We start from the raw sequence: 25,107 nt of genomic DNA, 5'->3' as shown, positions 1-25,107 counted from the left end.
AGATAAACATGAGAATTTAATAAATAATCAAGAGTTCTTTTATGGTTATATATTTTTGATATTTATAATGAACAAGCTTTAAAATCCTATGATGACTAGCCTCTACTTAATATAAAAATAAAATTACATAAATATATATATATATATATATATATTTTTTATCTTAAATTAGTTAATATAATTTTAAAATTAAAAATATTATATAGCTAAATTTAATATTTTAAATATTAAGGATTTTAAATCGGAATTGGCCGGAGGAGAAATGGAAGGGCGGAGGAAAAATGGCAGGACGGGTGAGGTGTCTCAAGTGGCCGGCTTTGATGTAAAACAAGCAAAAAACTAAACTGAAACACATAAGCAACAATGACTCTTCCACGCCGTACCGTTGGAGGATTCAGGCAACTCGGTGGATACTTTCTTCGTCTTCTTCTTCCTCACATTCTCTCTTGTTTCTGGCTTGCACTCTTTCTCTGTTGGAGAACAGCAGGTGGATGTGAAGAGGAGTCGCGACTACCTCGAGTAGCTTCCTTTTGGGTTTAATGGTGGGGGGAGGAGGAGGTGGTGAGTGGAGGGACCTCAACCGGACGCCGACATGGGCAGTGGCGGTCGTCAGCGCGGTCATCATCCTCATCTCTTTCTTCCTTGAGAAGCTTCTCTTTCGACTTGGGCAGGTTTGAGTCACTTCCTCGCTTGCTCATACTTGGTTTTCTTCTTCTTCTTTTTTGCATGTTTCTCTGTTTATATGTTTAAGTTATCGCAAACCAAATACAAGTTGGTTTATTTTTTCTAATAAATATATAAATTTTAAACTCGGATGCGCTAAGGCTTTTTACAAGGACATGTTGTTTTTGTTTATTGATATAAATTTAAAATTTCAGTGGTTCAGAGCTAAGCACAAAACGGCTCTGTTTGATGCCCTTGAGAAGATTAAGTCAGGTAAGATGTTCGGACATTTGATTCCTTCCTTTTTTAATGGCAATTTTATGGAATCTGAATTATCTGTTTTGCTTTACACGCTCTATGGTGTTTGCATGTATTCCAAATGATTATTTGGAATAATACTAAGCATTAACGGCTTCCAACCATATTATATTAACACATGTAGAATTCTTCTTCTTCGTTTTACTATCATAAGATGGCGCGTTTTCTCTTATGATGTTTTTTACTTAAACAAAAAAATTCAGAGTTGATGGTTCTTGGCTTTATTTCCTTGCTGCTGACTTTTGGACAAAACTACATTGCAAAAATCTGCATACCTGTTGGTGTGGCAAACACCATGCTTCCATGCCGCCTTGATAATGGCAACGAGGAGAAAGAAAACAGGAGAAGGCTTTTATTGAATTATTTTGGAGATTCAGCACCTACACGGAGGTCCCTTGCCGAATCTACGGTTACCACATGTCCCCGTGTGAGTCCTAATTTTTTTTGGAGTCTCTCTTCACCATGTTGTTTTACTGTGGTAAATAGCAACATGACGTTCTGCATGTTCTTCTTGTCAGACTCCTGCCAATTTTTAGTATTTGTCTTTTAATTCAGAAACTTACTCTTACCTTTGGCTGCTGGATGATTTATCCTCATATTGCTTAAAGTTTTATCACTATTTTTCATTATCATGTATGCATTCATGTTTGCAGGGGAAAGTCTCATTTGTTTCAATAAATGGATTGCATCAGTTACATATCTTCATATTTTTCCTGGCAGTCTTTCATGTTTTATGTAGTGCTCTAACAATGGCTATGGGAAGAATGAAGGTAATCCTGTTTTGCATGTTTTAAATATTGATTTTGGTTTGTTTTTTTGAACTTTCAAAAATGAGTTGAATTGTTTATTTATTTTGTGGAGTGGGGTTTTGTGCAGATTCGCAGATGGAAGAAGTGGGAAATGGAGACCCAATCCCTGAACTATGAGTTCTCTCATGGTATATTTTTCATCTTAGACAATAGAAATATTTCAAGTCCAAGATTAATTTATGTTGTTAATAAAACCCATACACCAATTTGGTCAACATAATCATCATATTAGTATTACCCTACAATTGAGGGTTGGATTCATGAGTTATTACTCTCTATTAATTCTTATTGAGATGCATAATACTTTTGTATGTTAGTTTTATCTACTTGTTTGCCCTTCATTATACATGCATAAATCATCTAAATTTGTTTTTCACTACATTATTATTAATAGTTGCTTCATCCTTCTACTAATATAATATGTTTTTCAGTTTTATCATCCATCCGTCTTAACTATATTTTTTCTGCAAATCAACTTGGCTATTAGTGACTTATTTATTGCTTAACACTATCGCTATCATGTTTCAAGCTTTAGATGAGAAAAGTGAAGAGTTGCGTTAGGTAGTCGACAACTAATGTAAAACTTATTGAATAATCACAGCATGATTCCTTTAATGCAATACATTATGTTTATGCTAGGACATTCCTTAAAAACAACACGCTTTATGGCCTAAACACAACAAAAAATGTGCAAGGGTTGTTGCACTGGCACCCTGGTGCAATACAAAATAAGGATTCCCATATCATGGATGGATGTGGGCAAAGAAACTGATTCATGAAACTAAAATTATGATAGAAATTTGGAATATATATTCTCTTATAGACAAATTAATATAATTAATAGATATTGTGATTCATAAGAAGATAAATATTATATGTATTTAAAAAATTAAATTATTTGGAGAAAAGAAAAGAGTTAATAATGCTTATATTCAAATCATTAAGGATATATATGTAGGAGTTGTTACTTGTGTTCAAACACAAGGTTGTTTGACTAAGTATTTTCCTATTTCAGTTGGATTACATCAATTATGAGCTTTAAGCCCATATCGTTTTGCTTTAGTTTTGGATGTTCTTACTATACATTTGCAAGAGGATGTACCCTAGTGTATGATTTTTGCTAATGATATTTTCTTATTGATAAGACTAGAGAGAAAGTTGAAGGAAAGATGAAATTATGGAGTTTAACCTTAGAGGCTTAGAGTTTAAAGGTTTTCATTTGAGTATATCTAAAATTAAATACATGGATTGTAATTTTATTACTGTTAGATCTAGTGTGGGGATTATGACTTTGGGCGATCAAGTCATTAATAAGAGCACGTTTTAGATATCTCAGTTTATTATTCAAAATGATTGTGAAATAGATGAGGATATTATTAGTAGAATTCAAGTTAGATGGTTGAAGTGAAAGAATGCATTGGGCATGTTGTGTGATAGAAAGTACCCCTCAAACTTAAGGGAAATTTTATAAGATGCTAGTGAGACCTGCCATGCTTTATGGTGTAAAATGTTGGCCATTAAAAGAGAAACATAAAATTAAGTTAAGTGTTGCTGAGATGAGGATGCTTAGGTAAATGAGTGGTTTCACTCTCAGAGATATAATGCGAAACGAGTATATAAGTGAAAAGGTTGGAGTAGCTCTAGTGCTAGATAAGATTAGAGAGAGTCACCTTATATGGTTTGGACACATAAAACTTAGGCCTAGGCCTAATGATATTCTAATAGAAATGTGAAAATGCTTATGAGATCAATGAATTTGTTACCTTAATAAATCTTTTAATATTATTTTGAAGACCAAAAAGATTCCATAGAGTGAAGGAGTGAGTTAGTTCATATTTTTAAGAATAATGGTGATGCATAAAAGTGTATGAATTGTAGAGGAATTAAGTTAATGTGTCATACATTAAAATTATGGGAGAGTAATTGAGATTAGGTTATGATGTGATACTAATGTTTCTTTAAATTAGTTTTGATTCATGCCGGGTAGGTTGTTAAGCTATACATTTGTTGAGAGGTTTGATGGAGAAGTATAGAGTGAGCAAGGAGGATCCATATATGATATTTAATGATTTAGAGAAAGAATATGATAAAGGTCCAAGATAAGTAGTCTGGAGAGTTCTAGAAAATAAATGAGTTAATAATACTTATATTCAAGTCATTAATGTATATTCCAAGATAAGTGCTCTGGAGAGTTCTAGAAAAGAAAGAAGTTAATAATGCTTATATTAAAGTTATTAATGTATATTAGAAGATAAGTGCTTTGGAGAGTTCTAGAAAGTATGGAGTTAATAATGCTTATATTCCAAGATAAGTGCTCTGTAGAGTTCTGTGAAAGAAAGGAGTTAATATGCCGGGTACGTCTACCATTTAATGTATATTGAAGCTATCACTTGTGTTCAAAATAAAAGGGGGCTTGACAAAGTTTTTTTTTTTTTTTCCAGTTGAATTACATGAAGGATCAACTTTAAGCTCATATCTTTTTGTTTTAATCATGGATGTTCTTTCTAGATATTTGCAAGAGTATGTATCCTAATGTATGCTTTTTGCTGATGATATTCTCCTAGTTGATAAGACTAGAGAGAGATAGTTGAAGGAAAACTTGAATTATGGAGGTCAACCTTAGAGTCTAAAAGTTTTCATTTGAGTAGATCTAAAATTGAATACATAAGTGTAATTTCAGTAGTACTAGATCTAGTAGTGGTATTGTGACTTAGGGTGATCAAGTCATTAAAAAGAGTGCATATTTTAGATATCTCGAGTCTATTGTTCAAAGCGATGGTGAAATAGATGGGGACATTATTAGTAGAATTCAAGCTTGGTGGTTGAAGTGAAGGAATGCATTGGGCCTGTTGTGTGATAGAAAAGTACCTGTCAAACTTAAGGGAAAAAATTATAAGATGGTGGTGAGACCTACAAAGCTTTATAGCTCGGAATGTTGGCCATTAAAAGAGAAGCACAAAATTAAGTGTAGTAGAGTGAGAATGATCAAGTGGATGAGTGGTTTTATACTTGGAGACAGAATGCGAAATGAGTATATACGTTAAAAGGTTGTAGTAACTTACGTGGCAGATAAGATTGTCTTAGATGATTTGGTCACATAAAACGTCGGCCTTCTGATGATCCGTTTAAGAGAGTAGATGTGTTAAGATCTGATAGAGGCATACCTAAAAAGGCTTGATTAGGAAGTATTCAAAATGACTTTTTAATTATATTTAAATGAAAATTTGATTCTTAATAGAACACAATGGAGAAAAATGATTCATATAACTGACTCTACGTAGTGGGATAAAGGCTTGATGTTGTTGTTGTATTGCCCAACACTTGAATCCATATATTGAAACTAGTCTAGCTTATATTTTTTTCTTTTTGATATTCCCTTATCATGTAGTATTTTCAATACACACTACTAATAAATTAGGCTTTCGTAGCACTTTTTTGGACCTACGGCAGCGGTTTAAACACCTATTAATTTATTTGCAGCGGTTTAGAAACCGTTACATATCTGCTGTATTTGCTTTCGCTGGAAAGGCTTTAACAGCGATTTTATAAGTGCTGCTGTAGGTAGGCTTTAGCAGCACTTTTTGGCAGGTGTTAAAACCGCTGCTAAATGGTAGAATAAATTAAAAAAAAATATAAAGCTTGAAAAATAAATTTTGTGATCAAATTATAAATATCAATAAAATACTATACAAATATAAATTAATTGTGTTATTTAATGGTTTACTAATTGTGTTATTTAAACTGTAGTTGTTATGTTTCATGATATTTCCAAACAAAACAATCAATAAACAAAGATGAAAAAATAGGAACAGAGCAAGCATATACGATCAATAGAATTTATGAGCACAAATCATTTTCCAATTCATCCTGTTAAGTTATTGTTGTATACACACCTACAGACATCTATGCTAGCCTAACCAGAAATCAGAAATATGCATATATTAGCTTTGGAAAGTGCGGATGTTGGATTTCATCATGTCTTGGATATGAAACTGGAGTACTTTGTTCTCTTGACTGTGGAAAAGCGCCATCTCTCTAACCCTCTTGTTCTCCCCAATGATGCAATTGTTCTTCAAATAGAGTGTGATCTTCACTATCTTCATCTTCTCCTTCTTTATCTTCTTCTCAACTATGGCTTCTTTTCTTCAACCTGAAAAATTTTAGAAAATAAGCATGATGTAAAAAATTACATAAATAAATACAAGCTAAAAATCTACCAATAAAACACATAGAACTACATGATAACATAAAGACAAAACCAGCAACATGCAACATGTTCGATTTCATGATAAAATTAGCAGCAAAATTTATAGCTAACCCATTATAAAAAATCATACAACAACAAATTAGATAATGCATAATAGAGCACGGAACAAGTTGATACCAAAAATTCACAGGTAGTAGTTATGCTCAATGACCTTCCAAGGGAGCAATACAAATCCACACAATTTTTGAAAAAACTGCTCTTTAAATCTTTCCAAAGGTAGTAGTTATGCTGTCAATATTGCAACTGGATCTCCTTGCATTTTTTTTTATTTCCATAGGTAGACAAAAATTGCTCTTTCACTTTTTTTTAGCCACCCATAACAGCCAATATTATTACAATAAATAGTGATAGAATCAACAGCATTTATAACAATCCCCAAAATCATTGCTCCGTAGAAAACCAGAGGACAGACACCTACAAGAGCACTAGAAATAAAGTAGATAAGGTCCAAAGACATTGCACAGAAGAAACCATGTTCAATGAAACTTAAAATATAGACCTTGACAAGTAAATATATGCAGTATTGATATTCCAACAAGCTTCATACCAGAAAATTTCAGGTAGCAACCAAAATCAGAGCATGATTTTCTTGCACTTCATATTGCATTAAATAGAAACATTATGAACTGCTTCTCTGAAATTCTCAAACCAACTAGAAAATGAGTGATGCCAGAAGGAAAACTCCATAAATTTGTAGTGAATGTGTGCTTCGAACCAAATAATTTTCTCAGCAAAACATGATAATGGTCACATTTTCAAATTTTTTTAAAAAATCATTCTAATTTTTCATTAAGACACCAAATAGTTGTCATTATTCATTCATAAGTCATTCAGAGAATCTCATATTAAATAAATAGGCTCAATGGGTGGGTTAACAATCACACTTTGAATATGTAACAAAAATAGTTGGAAATGTTTTGCCATTCTATATAATTCAACTTCTATCCTAGAAGGAAGCATTTTGAAACAAATAACTCGTGATAAGTGAAGTATTTTAGGAAAACTTTGGGAGCCACTTGAGCCATTGTTTGTTACAGGATCAAAATTAACTACAACCTACATTCAGTTGTCACTAAAAATACCATTCCATCTCATCATTCCTTAATGAGACTACTTTTCACTAAACAACGGTGGAATTGTCATAGTAAGTTAAAGGAATTTCTGTCACAACGAAGCATTTTCTTAAAATATATCGAGAATAGAATTTGTGAGACCCATTATGTGAAAACAAACATCTCATAACATTTCTTGACAAATGGCCTCTATCAGTGGCGGAGCCAGAAATTTTTCATAGAGGGGGCCTAATTTTTTGTTTTTAAATCCCCTTAACTTTTTTATTCGGGCTTGGTACCAGCATTGTCCATTTTAATTTTTTTTTTAAAAAAACAAAGTACTAAATATAAGATGAAGTACTAAATTTATTAACTAAAAATTTTGAAAAGGAAGCAGCAAACTCAGCAAAACTTATAAACAAAACTTAAAATTAACTCAACAAACTTATACATTAAAAAAACAATAGAACGAAAATAAAACAAAATATGCAAACAAATGAGTTGTGAATATAACAGCATACTCAGCAAACCAATGGAAAATACTTCAATTAATAGAAATTGATTTGAGAAAACCCATTTGCAATCGAAAAAAAAACTTGCTTCCGACTTCCTTAAATCTGAAATTTGTAGAATACAAAAAACACTCCATTCAGATTCCAACCAATTGCAAAGTAAGGGTATGCAATTTGTAACTCAAACTAACATAAGGACAAATTTACCAAGCATAGATCAAAAAATGCCATAGGTTAAACTTGAATCAAATACAACCATTGGCCATAAATATAGTTAATAAAAAGCAAGACATCTTTTTTAGGTACTCTGCAAGCTTAAAATCAAAAGGAGAAAAATCGCGTGAACCTTGCCTTTGCTGATTATTCTGCAACTAAAAGCCGTTTGCCAATGACAAATCAGAGAACTGAAGCAAGAAGTTTGCCGACGACGACGGGATCGACCTCCAACCCTATGTACAAATTTCGGTCCTTCACACAAAATAATACCTAGCGAGGTTGAGGACATATTGAAGGCGTAATTATGGAAAATATGTTATTAAAGTAAAAAAGTTAATTAATGTGCTCGTGGTGTGGAACCTGCAATAGAACTTCGCAAGAACACACCCTTCAAATCCCAATCGAATGAGGGATGGTCGCCGAACGGAATAACTGGCGGAGGCAAGGGACAAGGACGACGCCGACACGACGAATACGAGTGCCTGTGTGCCGCGACTCGCGAGAAGCGAGAGCTTTAAGCTGGAAAATTTAGGGTAAGCACTGAAACGAACATCCAGAACGGGATTTTTTTTGTTTCGCAGAGGGGGCATGTGCCCCCGCGGGACCCCGCTTATATCCGCCGTTGGCCTCCATGGTCATTGAAGAAAAAGCTGAAAGAGAACAAAAAAAAGTTGGGAAATTTGATTTGGGGAAAAATTACCTAACTCCGCACAAATAAGTTTGTCTGATCCTTTTTCCAGTGCTGATTTGTTGATAACGAGCAAAAAGAAGAACAACTCCACCATGGAGAACCATAGCCTAGGAGGGCACGCTGGGCCAAGAGTAGGATCCAGTGTCCCCGACGAACTGCAGCGTCCAAGATGGCGTCTTACCAGCGAAGTCCTCTGGCGTTAGCTTAGAGAATAGGTTAATAGTGAAAAGGGAAGCGAGGGTTCGGAGAAAGAAGTAGATGGGGGATATTACCCCAGTGATGGCGGCAGCCAGGTTTTTCAGCGGTAGAGGTTTCGAGGAAGGAAAGCGGATGGGCAACGAGGAGTACTGTACCAGAGTCGCGAAGCCAGGTTTCGAAGGCGGGCTCCGGTATGCCTAGGGCGAAGATGAAGCACTAAAGAATGTTCGGCTAGGGCGGGAATAGAAAAAACATATTGAATTTTATCAAAAGTAAAAACTGTTGGTAATAAGTGCTGTGAAAATACTGTATTTTTTGTTTTGTGATTGCAGCGGTTTAAATCACTACTATAGTTAATATATAGCAGCGGTTTTAAAACTGCTGCTATTTAATGCTGCTGTTATCTCCTGATTTTAGAAGTGACACGTTCATATCAGTCTCGCAACATCAACTATAGTAGTTATATTCTCATCCATATCGTGAATCTTTGATGCTTCAAATCCTTCTATTAATCAGAGATTTCCATAAGCCTACGTTCCATTATCTTCTTCCATAAATTCCTACATCATTGGTATGTTGGATAATTACATAAAGAAAAAATTGTTCTAATATGTAAAAACTTACTGGAAGAATGGAACTGTACTTGAACTTTGTTTGTTATAATCTTTTTTACCTCTTCAAGGGGGTCATATAAGATTCGGTGAATCATTTCGTTGTCGACGCCTCTTTTGAACATGGAAATCTCCCAGAGCAATGAATTTTAGCCTCATTTATCTATCTACTTCTGTCTTTCTAAAAATTTTATTGAATACTTGTAGCTTCTTTTTTGACAATTTATAGATCCTTCAAGATTCAGATTAGTCCGTGAGACATCCTTTGTTAAAGAACACACAACTTTGTGGGACAGGCATCCCATTCTGGTTTATTTTGTAAGTAAAATATTCTCTCTCAACATTGTCATCAATTTACATAATGACTCACATTATTTTTTGAGTTTTGGAGCAAGTTGTGGTAGAAATTTTATGCTTAACCAGAAGTATTAATTCACTAGCTTGCTTTTCATAGAGGATCTGACATTCTTTTTAATTTTTCTGACATAAAATGAATATAAACCTACAGCACAGTACACTTGGTTTAACTTTTTCCCCATGATTTTTTTGTACTCTTGTGTTTATTTTCTGGTTAGCTAATTTTCTGAAGGGTGGTAGTCAAGATTACAAATGTCCTAAGAAGGTGATGGAATTAAGATACGATCTCCTGTATAAAAGTTACTTATTGCATTATGTAAATTTTGAAGAAAAAGGCTTTAATTATATAAAAATAATTTGTTTAAAAAATCGTAATCATTGCCTGATCTAGTTTACTTCTACCGTAACAAATATTATCATTGAATTATTTATTTTTAAAAATATTTAAAAAAAAAAATTGGGTGAGGATATCGTTACTAAAATTTGCCCAAGATTTATTTTGAAGCCCTTGGATTTACTTTACTTTGAAATGAGTGCAAAACAAGACTTAGATTGATTACTGTCTATATTCTTTCCTCTACGGGTAAGTACAATCCTAGTCTAAATTATAATTTTTTAACCTCATTAAGTCAATGATTTAGGCTTCGTTTGGGATAGCTTTTTTACTGCTTCTTAAAGCAGCTTTCTAGTTAAAAAAAATTTAGTTTTTGTACTAAAAAGCTGTTTTAAGAAGCATTAAAAATGCCGTCCTAAACGAAGCCTTAGTTGAAAAAAAAAAACTAATTTAGACAATCTATAAGTTATTGATTTTTGCCAAAATAAAAATATAATTGATAATCTTATTATTCTTTATGAAAACTATTATAAACAATTTATAAGATCTCGATTTTTTGTAAAATAAAAATACAATTGGTCATCTTACAAGTCTCTTAATATCTCCCAACAACTATAAGTTACAATGATTTAACAAATATTATGCTCACAAATTGATTTGATAAACTTCATCTCTTGATAGATAATAAAAATGTGAAATCTAATTTATAGTAAATTAAATTAAATAAATATGGTCATTGTTTTAGTGTGAAGATTTTTCTAGATTAAGGTGTTGGCCTTGATCTTAGAATGATTGGGAAGCTTATCATTTTTTGAAGAAGAATTGAATAGCTTCCATTAAGGGGGATCCATCAATCTTCCATGAGTTCATAAAAAAATTACCCCTAAAACCATATGAACCTAGGCATTTATCTTTCATAATATTGAATAAGACATATTTGCTATCATCACTGGAGGAAGGTGCAGCAAGGAGATTACATTCTGCAATAGACAAATTATAATCAACATTCTTGTAGAAATCATTTATATTCTTGAACCAACTTTTTTAGGTATACATCTTTTATCTCACTAGTACCTTTATATGTAAAAATGAGCTTGTCCCATATCTCCTTTGTTACTCTAAGCAATAAAATTCTTATATAATCATCAGATCATAAAGCATAATGAAGAGTGTTGTAGGCCTTAACATTTAATTTATACAATTTCCTTTCGGTTGCAGTATATTCCTCCAAGGATTTTCAATTTTTATTAACTTCAACAGTTGTGTGATGTTGATGTATATACATGTGCCACATATGTGCATGTCAGCCTCCTAGAAACATGCTAACCCTATTCTTCCAATAATCAAAGGGCATATTGTCAAGCAGTGGTGATCTATATGTAGATTAGCCTTCAAGTAAAGAACCCTTGGAAAACTCTTGTGACAGTGTATGTATGGATCTACTCTAGGTTTTTTTACTAGAAGAAATAAAATTAAGCCTCGACTAAAATACCAAATATGGGATGGCTATGGCTCCCCAAGAGAAGGTGAATTATGCTTTTTGAAAAATCTATTTTCTTTTGAAACAAATGTGGAATATATAATTTCTTCTAATTAAAACTCCACACACAATTTTAATGATATTTGGAAATGAGATGCTAGATTAAAAAAAATTAATGAAAGAGTAGACACTATAGTTTTACGTGGTTCGACCACCAACCCGGCTAATGTCGACGCCTAGCCAATAGCCGGGCTAGGATTCCAATATCCCTAAAGTTTGTCTTACAAATTTCACTTCTCAATAATTAGAAAAGTTCAATACAATATAAGTACTCTTCTCCATGAGCAAATACCAGTTCAATCTAAGTTCTAGTTTTTGAACCACACTAGGCTAACAACTTGGGTAAAAAATAAATAAAAACTAGTCTAGACAATTAATAAGATCTCAACTTTTTGCAAAATAAAAATATAATTGGTGATCTCACAATCTTTTATGATCGCCCAACAATTATGAGCAAGTTACAGTGATTTAACAAATATTATATTCACAATTGAATTTGATTAACTTCATATTTTGATAAATAATAATTTATTATCAATTTTAAATAAATTTGAAAACTAATCTCTAGTGGATTAAAACGATCTTGCTTTGAAATAATTTTGAAGAAAACGAAAAACAATGTCAAAGCTCTTTTTTAGTTTCCTAGAAAAATATGTACTGAAAAACTTACTAATGATTAAAACCCTTGATGCAAATATTCACCTACAAAGTTATTAAAATTAAAACCAAATGATCTATATCATGCAACTATCAAGGTAAAATATCGAGAAAAAAAAAAGAAAGAATAACTCCAATAAAATTAAAACAATGATCTTTCAGTCACTTCAATCACGATGAATAATTTTGCTCTTGAAACCTTGAATGTTCCCATAAGAACTTGTTATCCAAGGGAAAAAAGAGAGATTTTGAAAGCAATAGAAGCAGCCCTTGGAATGAAGAATTGGATCGTGAGAGTGAACAAATATTATCCTCATAAGTTAATTTGATTAACTTCAAATTTTGATAAATAATAATTTATTATTAAATATAAATAAATATGAAAACTAATATGTAGTAGATTAAAACAATTTTGCTTTGAAATAATTTTGAAAAAAAACGAAAAACTAAATCAAAGCTATTTTTGAGTTTTTTAGAAAAATAAATAATGACAAACTTATGAATGATTAAAACCTTTGATGCAGATATTTTAAAATAAAACCACCTACAAAGTTCTTGAAATGAAAACTAAATGATCTATATTATGCAAAGATCAAGGTAAAATATCTAGGAAAAAAAAAAGAGAATAACCACAATAAAATTAAAACAATGATCTTATAATCACTTGAATCACAGTCAATAATTTTGCTCTTGAAACTTTGAATGTTGCTATAAGAGCTTGTCATCCAAGAGAAAAAAGAGAAAGAATTTGAAAACAATAAAAGCAGCCCTTGTAATGAAGAATTAGACCATGAAAGCAAGAGAAACTAGGATTTCTTTATTCCGGCCCCGCTCTCCCCCCTCGTTGTTTACAAGGATTAATTGTTATATAATTTGTTATATAATATTCCTATTAATTAGCAATGAATTGACTTGAATTTCATAGCAATCAAGTCAATATTCAAAAGGGAAGGGTCAACAAGGAAAATTGAAAGGGAAAATTACTTAATTGTTTTCCTATGATATTTGATTTGATTGATTTGAAGTAAGTGTTTCAAATTAAACATTTACAAACAGGTTTTCTATTAAATTAAAACTAAGTATAATATTTAAAAAAATTTATTCCAAAAAAAGAATAATTTATAGAAAACAATTTGAGAAAAATAACATTACATTTTATGATAACTAGAAAATACAATATATGAATTTTAATTCTGAAAATAATAAATACTTAATTTCCCAAAATTGCATTATCATAAAAATATGAATTGATATATGATTTTTTGACTCTGATCAATTCTAGATCTAGCTAAAGTAAAATCAGAGACTGAAAATGAGTGTATAAAAATTATGACTTTTTGATAATAAATATAAGAAAGGTTTAATTAATTTTAATTAGATATAAAAATTTAAAAATACATCAACTTTAAATCTAATTTTTGCAAAATTTTGTACACAAAATTCAATTTTCTTCAAATGAATAAAAATATTTTTTTTTTTGGCAAAATCTAAAATGCTTAAGTGAACTTATTTTGTTGAGTCATATAATTTATTCTATATGAACCTCAATGACACTAACAACCTTATGTAACCTTGAAACTCATGTCTCGAGCTTCATTGCATTTGTCATGAATATGCTAATGTGATTTAATGGCCGCTTGAATGCACATATTATGCAACCTATGGTAGTGTATTGTGTGTTAAACAGTCTTGATTCAATGATTCTCTTAGCACTTAATAAACATATTAGAGCCTTCAATTATATATTTATTATCATCAAAATCATAATGCTAAACCTTGAAGCTCATGAGGCTACCATTAAAAATCAAACTTTACGAATTTTTTGTTAGAATATCTTGACTGAGTTTTTCTGTTTTTATTATATCATTTGATGCTCTTCTAGTTATTTGGTATTGTCAACTTTGCATGTAATGCTTATGTTTGTTAAACTTTTCAATGAAATTTGTTTAATTATGCTTATGTTACAGGTTTGTTTCTTCCATCAATTTTTTAGATCTGTTCGAAAAGCAGATTACCTTACTCTACGTCATGGTTTCATCAACGTGAGTTGCAACAAACATGTTATTTTTATTTTGTCTTATGTATAGTTTGTATCTCTTATTGCCAGAACATGTTTTCAGGTCCATTTGGCTTCCGGAAGCAAATTTAATTTCCGAAAATATATACAAAGGTCACTGGAAGACGACTTCAAGGTAGTAGTTGGAATCAGGTACTGGAAGTTACTAGCTCATTGGTTTCTAACCTTTGATTTGTTCACCCATCCGTAAAATAGTATTTGACACCCAAGTGATAGTAGTTTGGGAGCTTTCTTACTGAGAATCTTAAAGCATTTTGTCTTAGGACTGCAGTTCATTGTTATTAATGTCACCTTTGATTATTCTTTATTTTCTATTATTAGGCTCATTCTTATGTTTTTCCAGTCCTCTCCTGTGGGCTTCTGCTGTTGTTTTCTTACTGCTTAATGTTCACGGCAAGTAATACTATTAAGCAGAATTTTAAACGAAGTATTCAATAAGCATATTAGCTCTCTTAGATTCGTTTAACTCTGTTAACTTCTTTTGTTTAAACAGGATGGAAAGAACTATTCTGGTTGTCACTACTTCCCCCAATTGTACGATATATATAAACCGTTGATCTTAACCAATAATTGGACTGTAACAAACTCTTCAAAATTTTACTTGTCGTCCACTTCTGCAGATTCTCTTGGCTATTGGGACAGATCTACAGGCTATAATTGCTAAGATGGCAATTGAAATAAAAGAAAGACATGCTGTTGTTCAAGGAATTCCTTTGGTTCAACTAAGTGATAATCATTTTTGGTTTAAGAATCCCGGCTTGATTCTCTTTTTAATACATTTCACATCGTTTATGGTTGGTTCCTGTTTTCCTTGCTATTAAATTCACCTAAATTTACCTGTCTTGTAGATTATACTCTTTATCATTATTTTTTGTATCTTTTGGGTGGCAGTTTAAGTTTCATTTATCATCATATGCTATTTGCAATATAATTGTTCTCATGACTTGATTATCTGATTATGCAATTTTTTTTTTTTCAAGCCTGACATTTAAAAATATTCTATGCAGAATGCATTCCAATTAACGTACTTCTTCTGGATCTGGGTATGGAAGTTGTCCTAAATCAAGTATGCTATTATTTCCATGTCTTGATTTTTATTTAAACATAACTAAATTTTTCTCCTAAATTGTCCTTGTAAAGTTTGACTACGGCTTGAGATCATGCTTCCATCAAAATTTCAGGTTAATCATCACACGGGTCGTGCTTGGGTAAGTTAATTCCTTATTTTTTCATTTGCCCTGGACTACGTTGTATGCGTGGAGCCTTCAAATAGATTGAAATGGTAGCAATTATCAACTGCACCTTTTCTTATTAGATATTATTATTATTTTTAACATCATTTTAATTTTGAGGGAGCATGGTGATAGAGCTGCTTTAGAAAATGGGATTGTTGAAAATCACAGAAGTGGAATTAGATGGACAATGGGCAATCTGGTGGGGAAAATTATTCTCTTTTTATTCTGAATTCCTTCAACAAGTAGATAGAAGGCTTCCTCTCTTATAGCGTATGAAAATTTGAAAAATTTCCCCGCAACTGTAATCTAGAGAGCGGTTGTACATTGGTTTGTCAATTGAGTTGAGTTGATAGCACTTGATTAGTTGAAGATGCTGGTGGGAAAATAAGTTGGCATTTGCTTCCTCCATTTTTGTATGCAATCAACCTTTCTTTATAATGTTGTTGGTTAGATGAGTAAATTGAAGAGTTCATAATGTGTACATTAATCTTTTGACAATAATTGTATGCAATTGAAAGTCATTTTGAGAATGACCTAATATCCTGCATAAGTAATTACTTAATTTTTTGGTATAGTTTATGCATAGTTGAGTGAATGCTATCAACTAAATTGAGCCATTAATTTAGGTTAAACCAAGAGATGTCTGGTCATGAATCATCACTAAGTAGTTTTAAATCGGCATTTGGGCTTGACCATTATATTGGTTCGGACCAACCTTGAAGTTTATGGATCACTCATGGGACATTTGTTTTATAAAGAATTTTGAAGGGGTGATATTTCTTGAGTGAGCATCTGGTACAGCAGGAGGAGGCTGGGTGGAATCAGGAAGGGAGCCATGGGGGGTTCGGCTAGAGTTGTTGGGCCCAGAAGAGCTGTCATGCATTACAAAAGGAGGAGAGATCAAAGGAAGCTATTTAGGAAGGTTTTCTTATTGTGTTTAGGATGGTTTTAATTGTTTAGGAAGGTTTCCTAAATTATGTTTATGTTATTTAGGAATGTTTTATTTATGTTATTGTGTGCTAGGGCTATTTAAGAGAATTTTTTTTTCTAGGGTTAGGGCATGAGATAATTTTTGTGTTTGTTGTAGTTTTATTTTGGAGATCTTCCAAGTGGCGTCTAGGGTTCATGGGATAGCTGATCTACCTCTCGAATAGTAGATCAGTCGTATCTTTCAATCTTATTGAAGAGATATGCATATTTATGCCCAAATGTTTGGATTCCTACATTTTTCTTATTGCCTACTTGCTGTTTTTACTTCCAAGACGCATCAAATTAATATTAGAGCGAGATTTTGGAAGAGATGGTAGCAGATAAGATGGATGCTTTGAAAGGCGAAGTGGAGAAAATCAAAACCGGGATTTAGGAGTTCTCAACCATTGAAGGAAGATTTTCAACCATGAAAGGAAAGTTTTCATCCCTGGAATACCGATTTGGAGGGCTAGAGGAGATGATGAGGAAGCTCTTGGAGATGCAATAAAACACTCCATCGGTGGTTCCAATGGCTATCCCTAACCAAGATTTGACCGGGATTTTCTTGGCCAAATTAAAGGGAAAGGAGATTGGATAGGAGGAGTTATGCGAGACGTGTTTTTATCATCAAGAGCCAACTCCTGGGCTCCGATATGGGGCGAATTATGGTTTTTGGATGAGGGGACAACAAGGAGGGAATTTTTTGTTGGAGGTAATAGGGTGGTTGACCACTATGAGAGGCATTTTTGGCAAGGGGAGTGTGCCATCAAAAAAGGAGGTGGTCAATAGCCACCTCCTAGGGCTCCGATAAGGGGCGGATTAGAGTTTTCGGATGGGGAGATAGCAGGAAGGGAGTTTCGTGGTGGAGGTGGTGGGGTGGCCGACCACCATGGGAGGTCTTTTGGGCAAAGAGAGTGGACGGCTAGAGAAGCGCGGGGACAAGCTAGCCATGGGGATTAGGTCATGTGAGGCAGGTGGAAGAAAGATGAGATTCTAACCCTCGATAATATGGAGGGATCACAATAACCGCTACACCATATAAGGAAGAAGCTATTGGGGCGGTGGTAATGCTAGGGCAAGGAAGTTGAAGATGCTGGTATTTGAAGGGAAGGATGCCCATGGATGGGTATATCGGTTGGAGAGGTATTTCGCGGTGACTAGGTTGAGAGAGGAGAAGCTTACAGCCACAAGGTTATATCTGGAAGGGAAAGCCCTCTCTTACTTCCAATTGGAGGCTAGATATATGATCTGTTTGTGGGTGGAGTTTAAGGATTGCTTGTTAGAATATTTCCGTGCCATTCAGGAAGGAGACCTAGCCGAGCAAGTCCTTGCCTCGACTCAGGAGGGGACCATCATGGAGTATAGGGACAGATTTGAGTTGCTCCAAATGATTGGATCAATCTCGATCTCCCTCTCCCACACCCATCCATAAGCCCTCTGCCAACCTAGCTCTATATGACTGATCCCTCTCCTTCAACCTCCAACCCATCTTCTTCACACCAGAGTCGTCGGCTTCACAATCTCCACTCCACTCGATCGATTCGCCTCCTACAACAATCGAGATCTCTTGCTAATCTCTCTGTTATTTTTATTTATTTATTTTATATTAATATTGATTATTAATAATATTTATTATTATTAGCATTATTATTATTATTATTATTATTATTGTATGTGTGTGTATAAAGAAAAATACAAAAAAATAAAACAGAGAAGAAATGGAAAATGGCAAAAAAGGGAGAAGAAAAATATAAAAAGAAGGAAAATAAATAAAAAAAGTAAAAAACAGACATTTTGCTCATTTTTCGTCGACGTCATCTTGACATCACCGTTGGCGTCATTTGCGAGGTATAATGCTTAAACCTGAAGACCTTCAAAATCTCGTCCTCAGTGCTGGTGGTGCATCGGGAAACCATCTATATATGCTTCTTTTAGCGTTGTAGGAGGGAACCCGATACAACACTTACAGTGAGGCCAGTAGGCCCGGTACATGCTTTTCTTAGCATGACATGCATAATTTTAAGTACCCGTGTACGAGCTTTAGTGCTTGCAGGGAAAAACTGCATTTCAAATAGATAGATCTGAAGATCCATACACACTTTTCTTAGCATGGTGGGGTTGAAGTGAACGACCGTGATGTCGTTCGACACCTACCATGCATGCTAGTTTTAGCGTGGTGGGAAGACTCAACTCCCTAAATTTCTCTTATATGTGCGAGACGTTGGGATACTTTTAAAATTTTTCATGAACAAAGGACCTAACTTGAACAATAATATAGGGGACCTGAATGAGGCACAAGGAACAGAGCATGTACTAAACAACAGTGAATGGACCCTAAACTCTAAAATGCACAATTAATTTGAAAATACAAATGCTAAATAACAGTTCAAGTCATTCAAATAAACATGAATGAACAAACAAGGAACTTGCGACAAATGAGATTCCAAGCACTGCTTGTGTGCAAACAAAGATCAAGTAATTAATGTGCAATAATCATATCAATAGTATCCTGCAAGCAAGAGGGACAATAATAAATGCAGCATACTGACAATCAACAGTAATATGTAAATGAACACATTAAACCTATCTGCAACTGATATACATGCAATAGTTCCTACGAACATTGAAAGAGGTACAAGTGAGTGTAGCAACTCGTCAACTAATAAGTGCAGGGAAATCAAAGATAAATGCATGTTACTGGTAATAAACAGGAGCATATAGATGAAAATGCTAGACATGCAATGATTATAAAAATATCCTCACGGTAAATGTCAATCAAACATTTAGCCAATGCATAAGCTTTCTGCAGATGAGTACACGACCCTGCTTACAATCAATAGTAACTAGTTGACAAATAAGTGATGAATGTAGCTCAACTGGTAGCCTACATCAGCATGATAGCGAATAACAAAACCTACCTGCAAATCATAATGCTATATGCAGAGGTGTACATGTAGCATGTAGCAGATATCAGGGTATTCATGTAGTTAATAGTAACCAATCTTTTAGTAAATACACCAATATCCTGCAAGCAAAGATGATTGATTTGCAACACATACAAACACCTACGAGCTGCTATAGGAATCTCGTCATACGTGCTACGTGCCATTCATAGGAAAATGTATTGATCCCTCGCAAGTAGAAGCAATTAATATACATCGAATGTAAACACGTACGAGATGCTATAAAAAGCCCTTGTAATTAACAACCATGCTGAGAAGAAGCACACTCAGTGTACAATGGACTTGGAAGTTTTATCGATCAAGTACATCTAAGTCCTCCAATTGACAACTCTAGGAACTCTGATAAGTGATAATTGGGATAAAAGCCACTCGGTGTAAGGAGAAAACCCGCCGATGTATTACCAAAGGAATGTCCTAACTATGACACTAAGCATGTAAGATTGAATGATTCTATAGAGTCAAATAATGATTAGTTGAAAAGACGTCTCGATGGGAGGGCACACCAAAGTTCAATCGGATGGAAGTACAATTGAGACTTATATATGCTATCATCTATTGAGGCTTCTAGAGAAATGTCGCATTATTTGAATAAAGGACAAATAGTCGAAGATCAAGCTTCACAACCTAATGTCCTACACTTTCACCATAAAATGTTGCAGTTGTGGGTTGAAGGGAGCTGCTCCTGGTTTCCATGTCAAAGACTGTGGGAGAAACTTCCATGTCTCGTACACATCAGATACTAGAATGTCGTTGGGATATCAAAACTTATCTTGTGTCTTTCCCTATTCATGCTTTGAGGAGACTATCTTGTGACAAATTGAAGACGAGGAGAGCCAACAGTGCATCAGTCAAGCCTCTGGTCTCGTCAGATTATGATACCTCATATGTCACAAAATGACCTCATACAATTTGGATGTCCTTGTCTGGTCTAAGCAAAGGATTGGATTATTCGTGGATTTGATCTCTTGAAGGTCGAGAAGATGGAGCTTACATTAGAATAATGAAGTATCTCATGGCTATTGATGGATGAAATGTTATGATTCACCTATAAGCAAAATCAAGAAATCTATAGTAAAGACTACGGGCCATTGATGGACTGAAGCAGTAAACTTACAACGCTAGGTCATCACACCAGACAAATCAAGTTACTTGCAAATGATAGGTGGAAGACCTTTATGCATCATGCAATGCATTTGCAGACAGAAGTACATCTCTACAGGCTGAACATTAAAGAAAGTAGTGACATGCATCAGATAAAATGAGTTAAACTGCATCATCGATACATGATAAATAAAGCCTAGCATAGCACATTACTGTCGAATTCGCAACACTCATACAAGTGGATAGAAGACGTTTATAAATTCTCAAATGAAACCCATCACATTTCTCAGCAATAGTCATTTGCATAGCTGAATATTGCAAAAATAGCCCCTATGCATTGAAATGCGCACAAATACCTTCAAATTCCTATAAAATGCACTCAATGATGTCAATATTTAAAATGAAAAATATCACGCAAAATTCATGTAAAATCATACACTCGCATGGGCCTTGGCGAGTGTGTTGTAGGTACACATGTGACATTTGAGGATGCTGCACGGATTAAGAAATAAATTGAGATATGAACCTGATCCTATGTCGGCAAATTGACAGAGTTGACAAGGTCGACAAGGTTCAATCAACTAAAATGAAATTGCCTATGGAAACCCCAATAATGGCAGTATTGATTGAAAATCTCAACCCGAGGAACCCCAAATATTTAAAATGCCTCCCAAATGCCCATAAAATTTAAAATCCCAAAATACCAAAATTTAAAAATATTTAAAATTAAAATAAATCATCAAACACTAAAAGAAAATATCTATCCATCTCCGCAAAAGTTTGCCAGGATGAGCAAATTAAAAATTATTTCAGCTCAAAAAAAGCTAATGTATGGTCGAGAATATCAATAGGATTAATTCTCAATCTGTCTCTTGTCAGTAAGGACATGACACATGTACTTTAACCGGTGGTTTCACCGCCAAATGACGCCACACTGATGGTTTCACCATTAAATGGAACCACTAGTAAACGGTTTTTATCGGGACCCTTTAAACAAGTGATTTTACCACCAAATGACACCATTATATTACGGTCATGATCAGAGCCCATATGTTTCCCAATGACGTTAAATCATTGAGTAATAAATCAATAGGATATAATCGATAGGGCACAAAACCCTCTGTCAGCTAAGATGGATTCCAATTTGTTCCCTTAGATAAATATTAACTCCAGGTCTACAAAGTTCCTTTGGATGATGCAACCCATGAGTGTCGATAAGGATCTTTCTGTCAGGTTGGGTCGATTAGCTCCTCTGACTAAGTAGACTAGGAACCATGATGACTCGGGACGATGGAATCATGGGATCTTGATCGAGCTCATCATCATTCCCCCACAATCCGCTTTAAGTATGAGGTGGTGAAATTTCTAATTTTAAATGTTAAATTCTCAAATAAATAAACCATAGTGCTACTATACACTATATACTATGTATTTGTTTGACGACTATCCTTAATCGAAAGTTCTCTGTCATTATTGGAAGGGTAATTAACTATAGAGGCTTGCGCCTATAAGAAACCAGAACTCATATCATAAAGTTCTCGCAAAATGAGGGAGAAATCTCTGGGTAGTGTCTTATTTAAAACCCAATCTGCATTATGAAAAATTGCCTCGGAACATACTCGTTAAAATTCTCCTCGAAAACATGAAGATGAAAGAAAGGGGGGTTGGAAGAGGTTGTGGTGCGAATTTTAGAAGCCCACATATACAAAAATTAAACACTCACAAAAAAACTTGTAGGAGATTTGAAAAACTTTTTATTTGGAAAAGAGAAAAAATCACGAGATCTGACCCAATTGCAATAATCCACTATAGATTTGGAGATGTACAAATCCTCCCTTTTTCACAATTTAAAAGAAGAGATTATGTTGGAAACAATGAACTGATTCCCATTGTAGGGATTATAAAAATCTGGTGTCTATAAGTGTACAATTAAAAACCAAACAATAGGATTAAATATTGATAGAGTTTGGACATGTGAAGACATCTACTTGTAGTTGTTGTCAGTGGTGATAGCCGAGAAATGCAATATAGTTTTTTTATTCTCTTTTCTCTCCCTCCTCCTTTTCCATGGAGAATGAGAATTTATTTATAGCTTTTTTAAGATGGACATTTTGATACATTTGGCCAGAATAAAAAACTCTCCGTCATACGAATCATATCGATCCCTTTAATAAATAAAAATAATAATGAACTACTCACTTATTTCTGGCAAAAGAAAATACAAACTTCTTGTACATGTACAACATTTTTCTTCCAGACCCGAACTCTCTCTTTCTCTCCTTTGGCTTTACTAGACGAAATGAAATCAACTTTTATCTCACACAAGGAGTCGCATTCGTCTGCTCACGATCACTCTTGAATCCGCTTGCGCTCGAGTTGTAGTCGTCTACTCGCTAGCTTGATGCTTCGCTCGCAAGCTCACTTACCTGTTGCCTTGCTTGCCCGGTGTTTTGCAAAAAGGGACCGGTCTGATTGAACCGGTACAAAATGGTTATTAAAAGTAACGCAAAGCTTTCATTGTCCTAATTCATCGAAGATACTAGCAAATAAAGCCTCAACTATGTCACTTGATTATAATGTAGTAAAAGAACAGATCTGATCTCGGGTAATTTTTTTTTAAATATATGCAGGAGAAGTACTGCAATGCACTTAAGGCTTATTTTGGTTTAACTTTTAAATGTTTAATAGCTGGTTAAACCACCATTTACTAGGATAATGTTGTTTGGAGGGAAGAAACATGATATCATTTCCAACAATTTGTTTGAATTTACTTATTCAACAGCATGAGAATGGTTGCAGCCCATAAATCAATTTTTATTTGTGGAAAATGCCCATTTAACCCGCTTGTGTTTACCCCATCTCAACCCATTACATGTTTTTCATTCCTTTTTCTTTTTCTTTTAATTATTTAAATCTTTTATTTCAATAAAACATAATATTTAATCATCATTAAAGAGGGGTTGAGGAGGGCTAAATTTGAGTGGGATGGAGAAATATTGTTCTTTATAAAATTCCGCCTAGAAGTTTAAACTAGCAGTGTTCTTAAACAAACAGAGTCCTGATAAACTAGTTCACAAAAGACCGAAGTGAAAATTAAATGTTCTTCTTTGCATGTCAATATCTGAACTTAATTTATCTCATAAAAATATGGCTTTTCAACAGCTAAATTTATTGTTGTTGGGTTCTTTCCAGGGTGATTGTCCAATTCATGTGCTGCTACGTTACTCTTCCTCTTTATGCACTTGTATCTCAGGTATATTTCTTCCCTTTTGCATCGCTGTGCAAACTTTAAACACATATGTTCATGTACCATATATTCTACAGGTTTGTAAAAATATCAGGCTTCATTTGGGACAGCTATTTTACTGTTTTTAAAACAGTTTTTTAGTACAAAAATTTCTAATTTAAACAAAAATTGTACTAGAAAGCTACTTTAAAATTGAAACAGCTCAAACTCTTAACTATCAAGATTTTTTCTGCTTTGGCTTAAGAGCCTCACAATTTTGTCTTGTTGGTGTAACTTCCCAGTAGGTCACCCATCTCAGGATTTCCCTGGCATAAGCATGCTTAACTCGGTGTTTCTTAATGAAATTTCAACCATTATATCAAAAGACGCCTCGATATTTAAGAATTTAGCTTTCTTTTACTTAAAGGGTTTCATAAGAAAACAATAAGAAAACTATCCCAAACAAAGCCTTAGTTGATGTATAAGATATTTTACTCCATAGAAAATTGGTTAAACTTATATCAAACAGTTAATTGAAAGCTGTTGCTTATTATTTGATTAGATGAAAATGTATAATCTGTCTACTTGAGATAAGGGGTGAATGGTGAAGATCATAGGGTTGCACTCTACTTTTGATGCCTCCTTTTGAAAAGTCTCATGCATTCCAAGAGTTGCTACCGCTTATTATAGTTCATATCAAAACTGTTTTTTACCATTTAAATTAATAAAACAAAACATTTGATTCGAGTACATTATTAACATTAAAATTTATGGGATTTAAATACTTATCACCTATGTTGCACCGATACGGATACGGAGATACGGATACGACACGATACGGATACGGGACACGTCAATTCTTAAAAATACAGGATACGGGTATGGCGCGGACACGGCATTATAATTTATAAATCATACATAAAAATTAAGAAAGCAATCAGACAACAACATCATTTGTAGCCTTGTAGCTTATACTATCAAAATATAAGTAAGCATTAAATGTCTAGTACAACAATAAAAGCATAAACATAAATTATCTAGCACATGAAGTTTCAACTATTCAATCGAAGGAATGATATGATTAGCTTCTTATGTGGTTTGTCTTTGAACTTCTATATCATCTTCAATAAATGTCATAACTTTTAATTCAGGCTCATCAAGCGAAAGATTAGTAAATTCTAATATTCCTATATCATCAAGAGACTCGAATCCATCTCGGAAATGAGAGAACCTTGCTCGTAGCAGCGGAAGTAAATACGACGCGTCTTTTTTTCTGATTTCTTACGCGTGTCCTTTTGAAATTAATTAGTA

At 33.7% G+C, this 25,107-nt stretch overlaps 1 protein-coding gene across 4 annotated transcripts in view; it reads left to right on the top strand.

The window, feature by feature from the left end:
* The first annotated feature begins 248 nt into the window (after positions 1-248).
* LOC110095010 (MLO-like protein 9) overlaps positions 249-25,107 on the top strand; it is a 26,594-nt gene continuing 1,735 nt past the window's right edge. Inside the window, exons 1-14 of one of the 4 annotated variants that reach the window (XM_028693454.1) lie at positions 249-671; positions 879-936; positions 1,185-1,408; positions 1,635-1,751; positions 1,843-1,918; positions 9,567-9,655; positions 14,193-14,267; positions 14,346-14,434; positions 14,646-14,695; positions 14,796-14,836; positions 14,923-15,096; positions 15,310-15,345; positions 15,443-15,510; positions 23,763-23,823. In XM_028693454.1, the coding sequence (XP_028549287.1) occupies positions 540-671; positions 879-936; positions 1,185-1,408; positions 1,635-1,751; positions 1,843-1,918; positions 9,567-9,655; positions 14,193-14,267; positions 14,346-14,434; positions 14,646-14,695; positions 14,796-14,836; positions 14,923-15,096; positions 15,310-15,345; positions 15,443-15,510; positions 23,763-23,823 (1,290 nt within the window). In that variant the 5' untranslated portion in view covers positions 249-539. The remainder of the gene's footprint in view (positions 672-878; positions 937-1,184; positions 1,409-1,634; positions 1,752-1,842; positions 1,919-9,566; positions 9,656-14,192; positions 14,268-14,345; positions 14,435-14,645; positions 14,696-14,795; positions 14,837-14,922; positions 15,097-15,309; positions 15,346-15,442; positions 15,511-23,762; positions 23,824-25,107) is intronic. The other 3 variants (XM_020820374.2, XM_028693458.1, XM_028693457.1) reach the window with 3 other exon arrangements.

This window comes from Dendrobium catenatum, unplaced genomic scaffold (assembly GCF_001605985.2).
Source record: "Dendrobium catenatum unplaced genomic scaffold, ASM160598v2 fragScaff_scaffold_35, whole genome shotgun sequence".
Classification (NCBI taxonomy): domain Eukaryota; kingdom Viridiplantae; phylum Streptophyta; class Magnoliopsida; order Asparagales; family Orchidaceae; genus Dendrobium; species Dendrobium catenatum.
The sequence above is the reverse complement of the archived record's forward strand: the minus strand, read 5'-3'. Positions and strand labels throughout refer to the sequence as shown.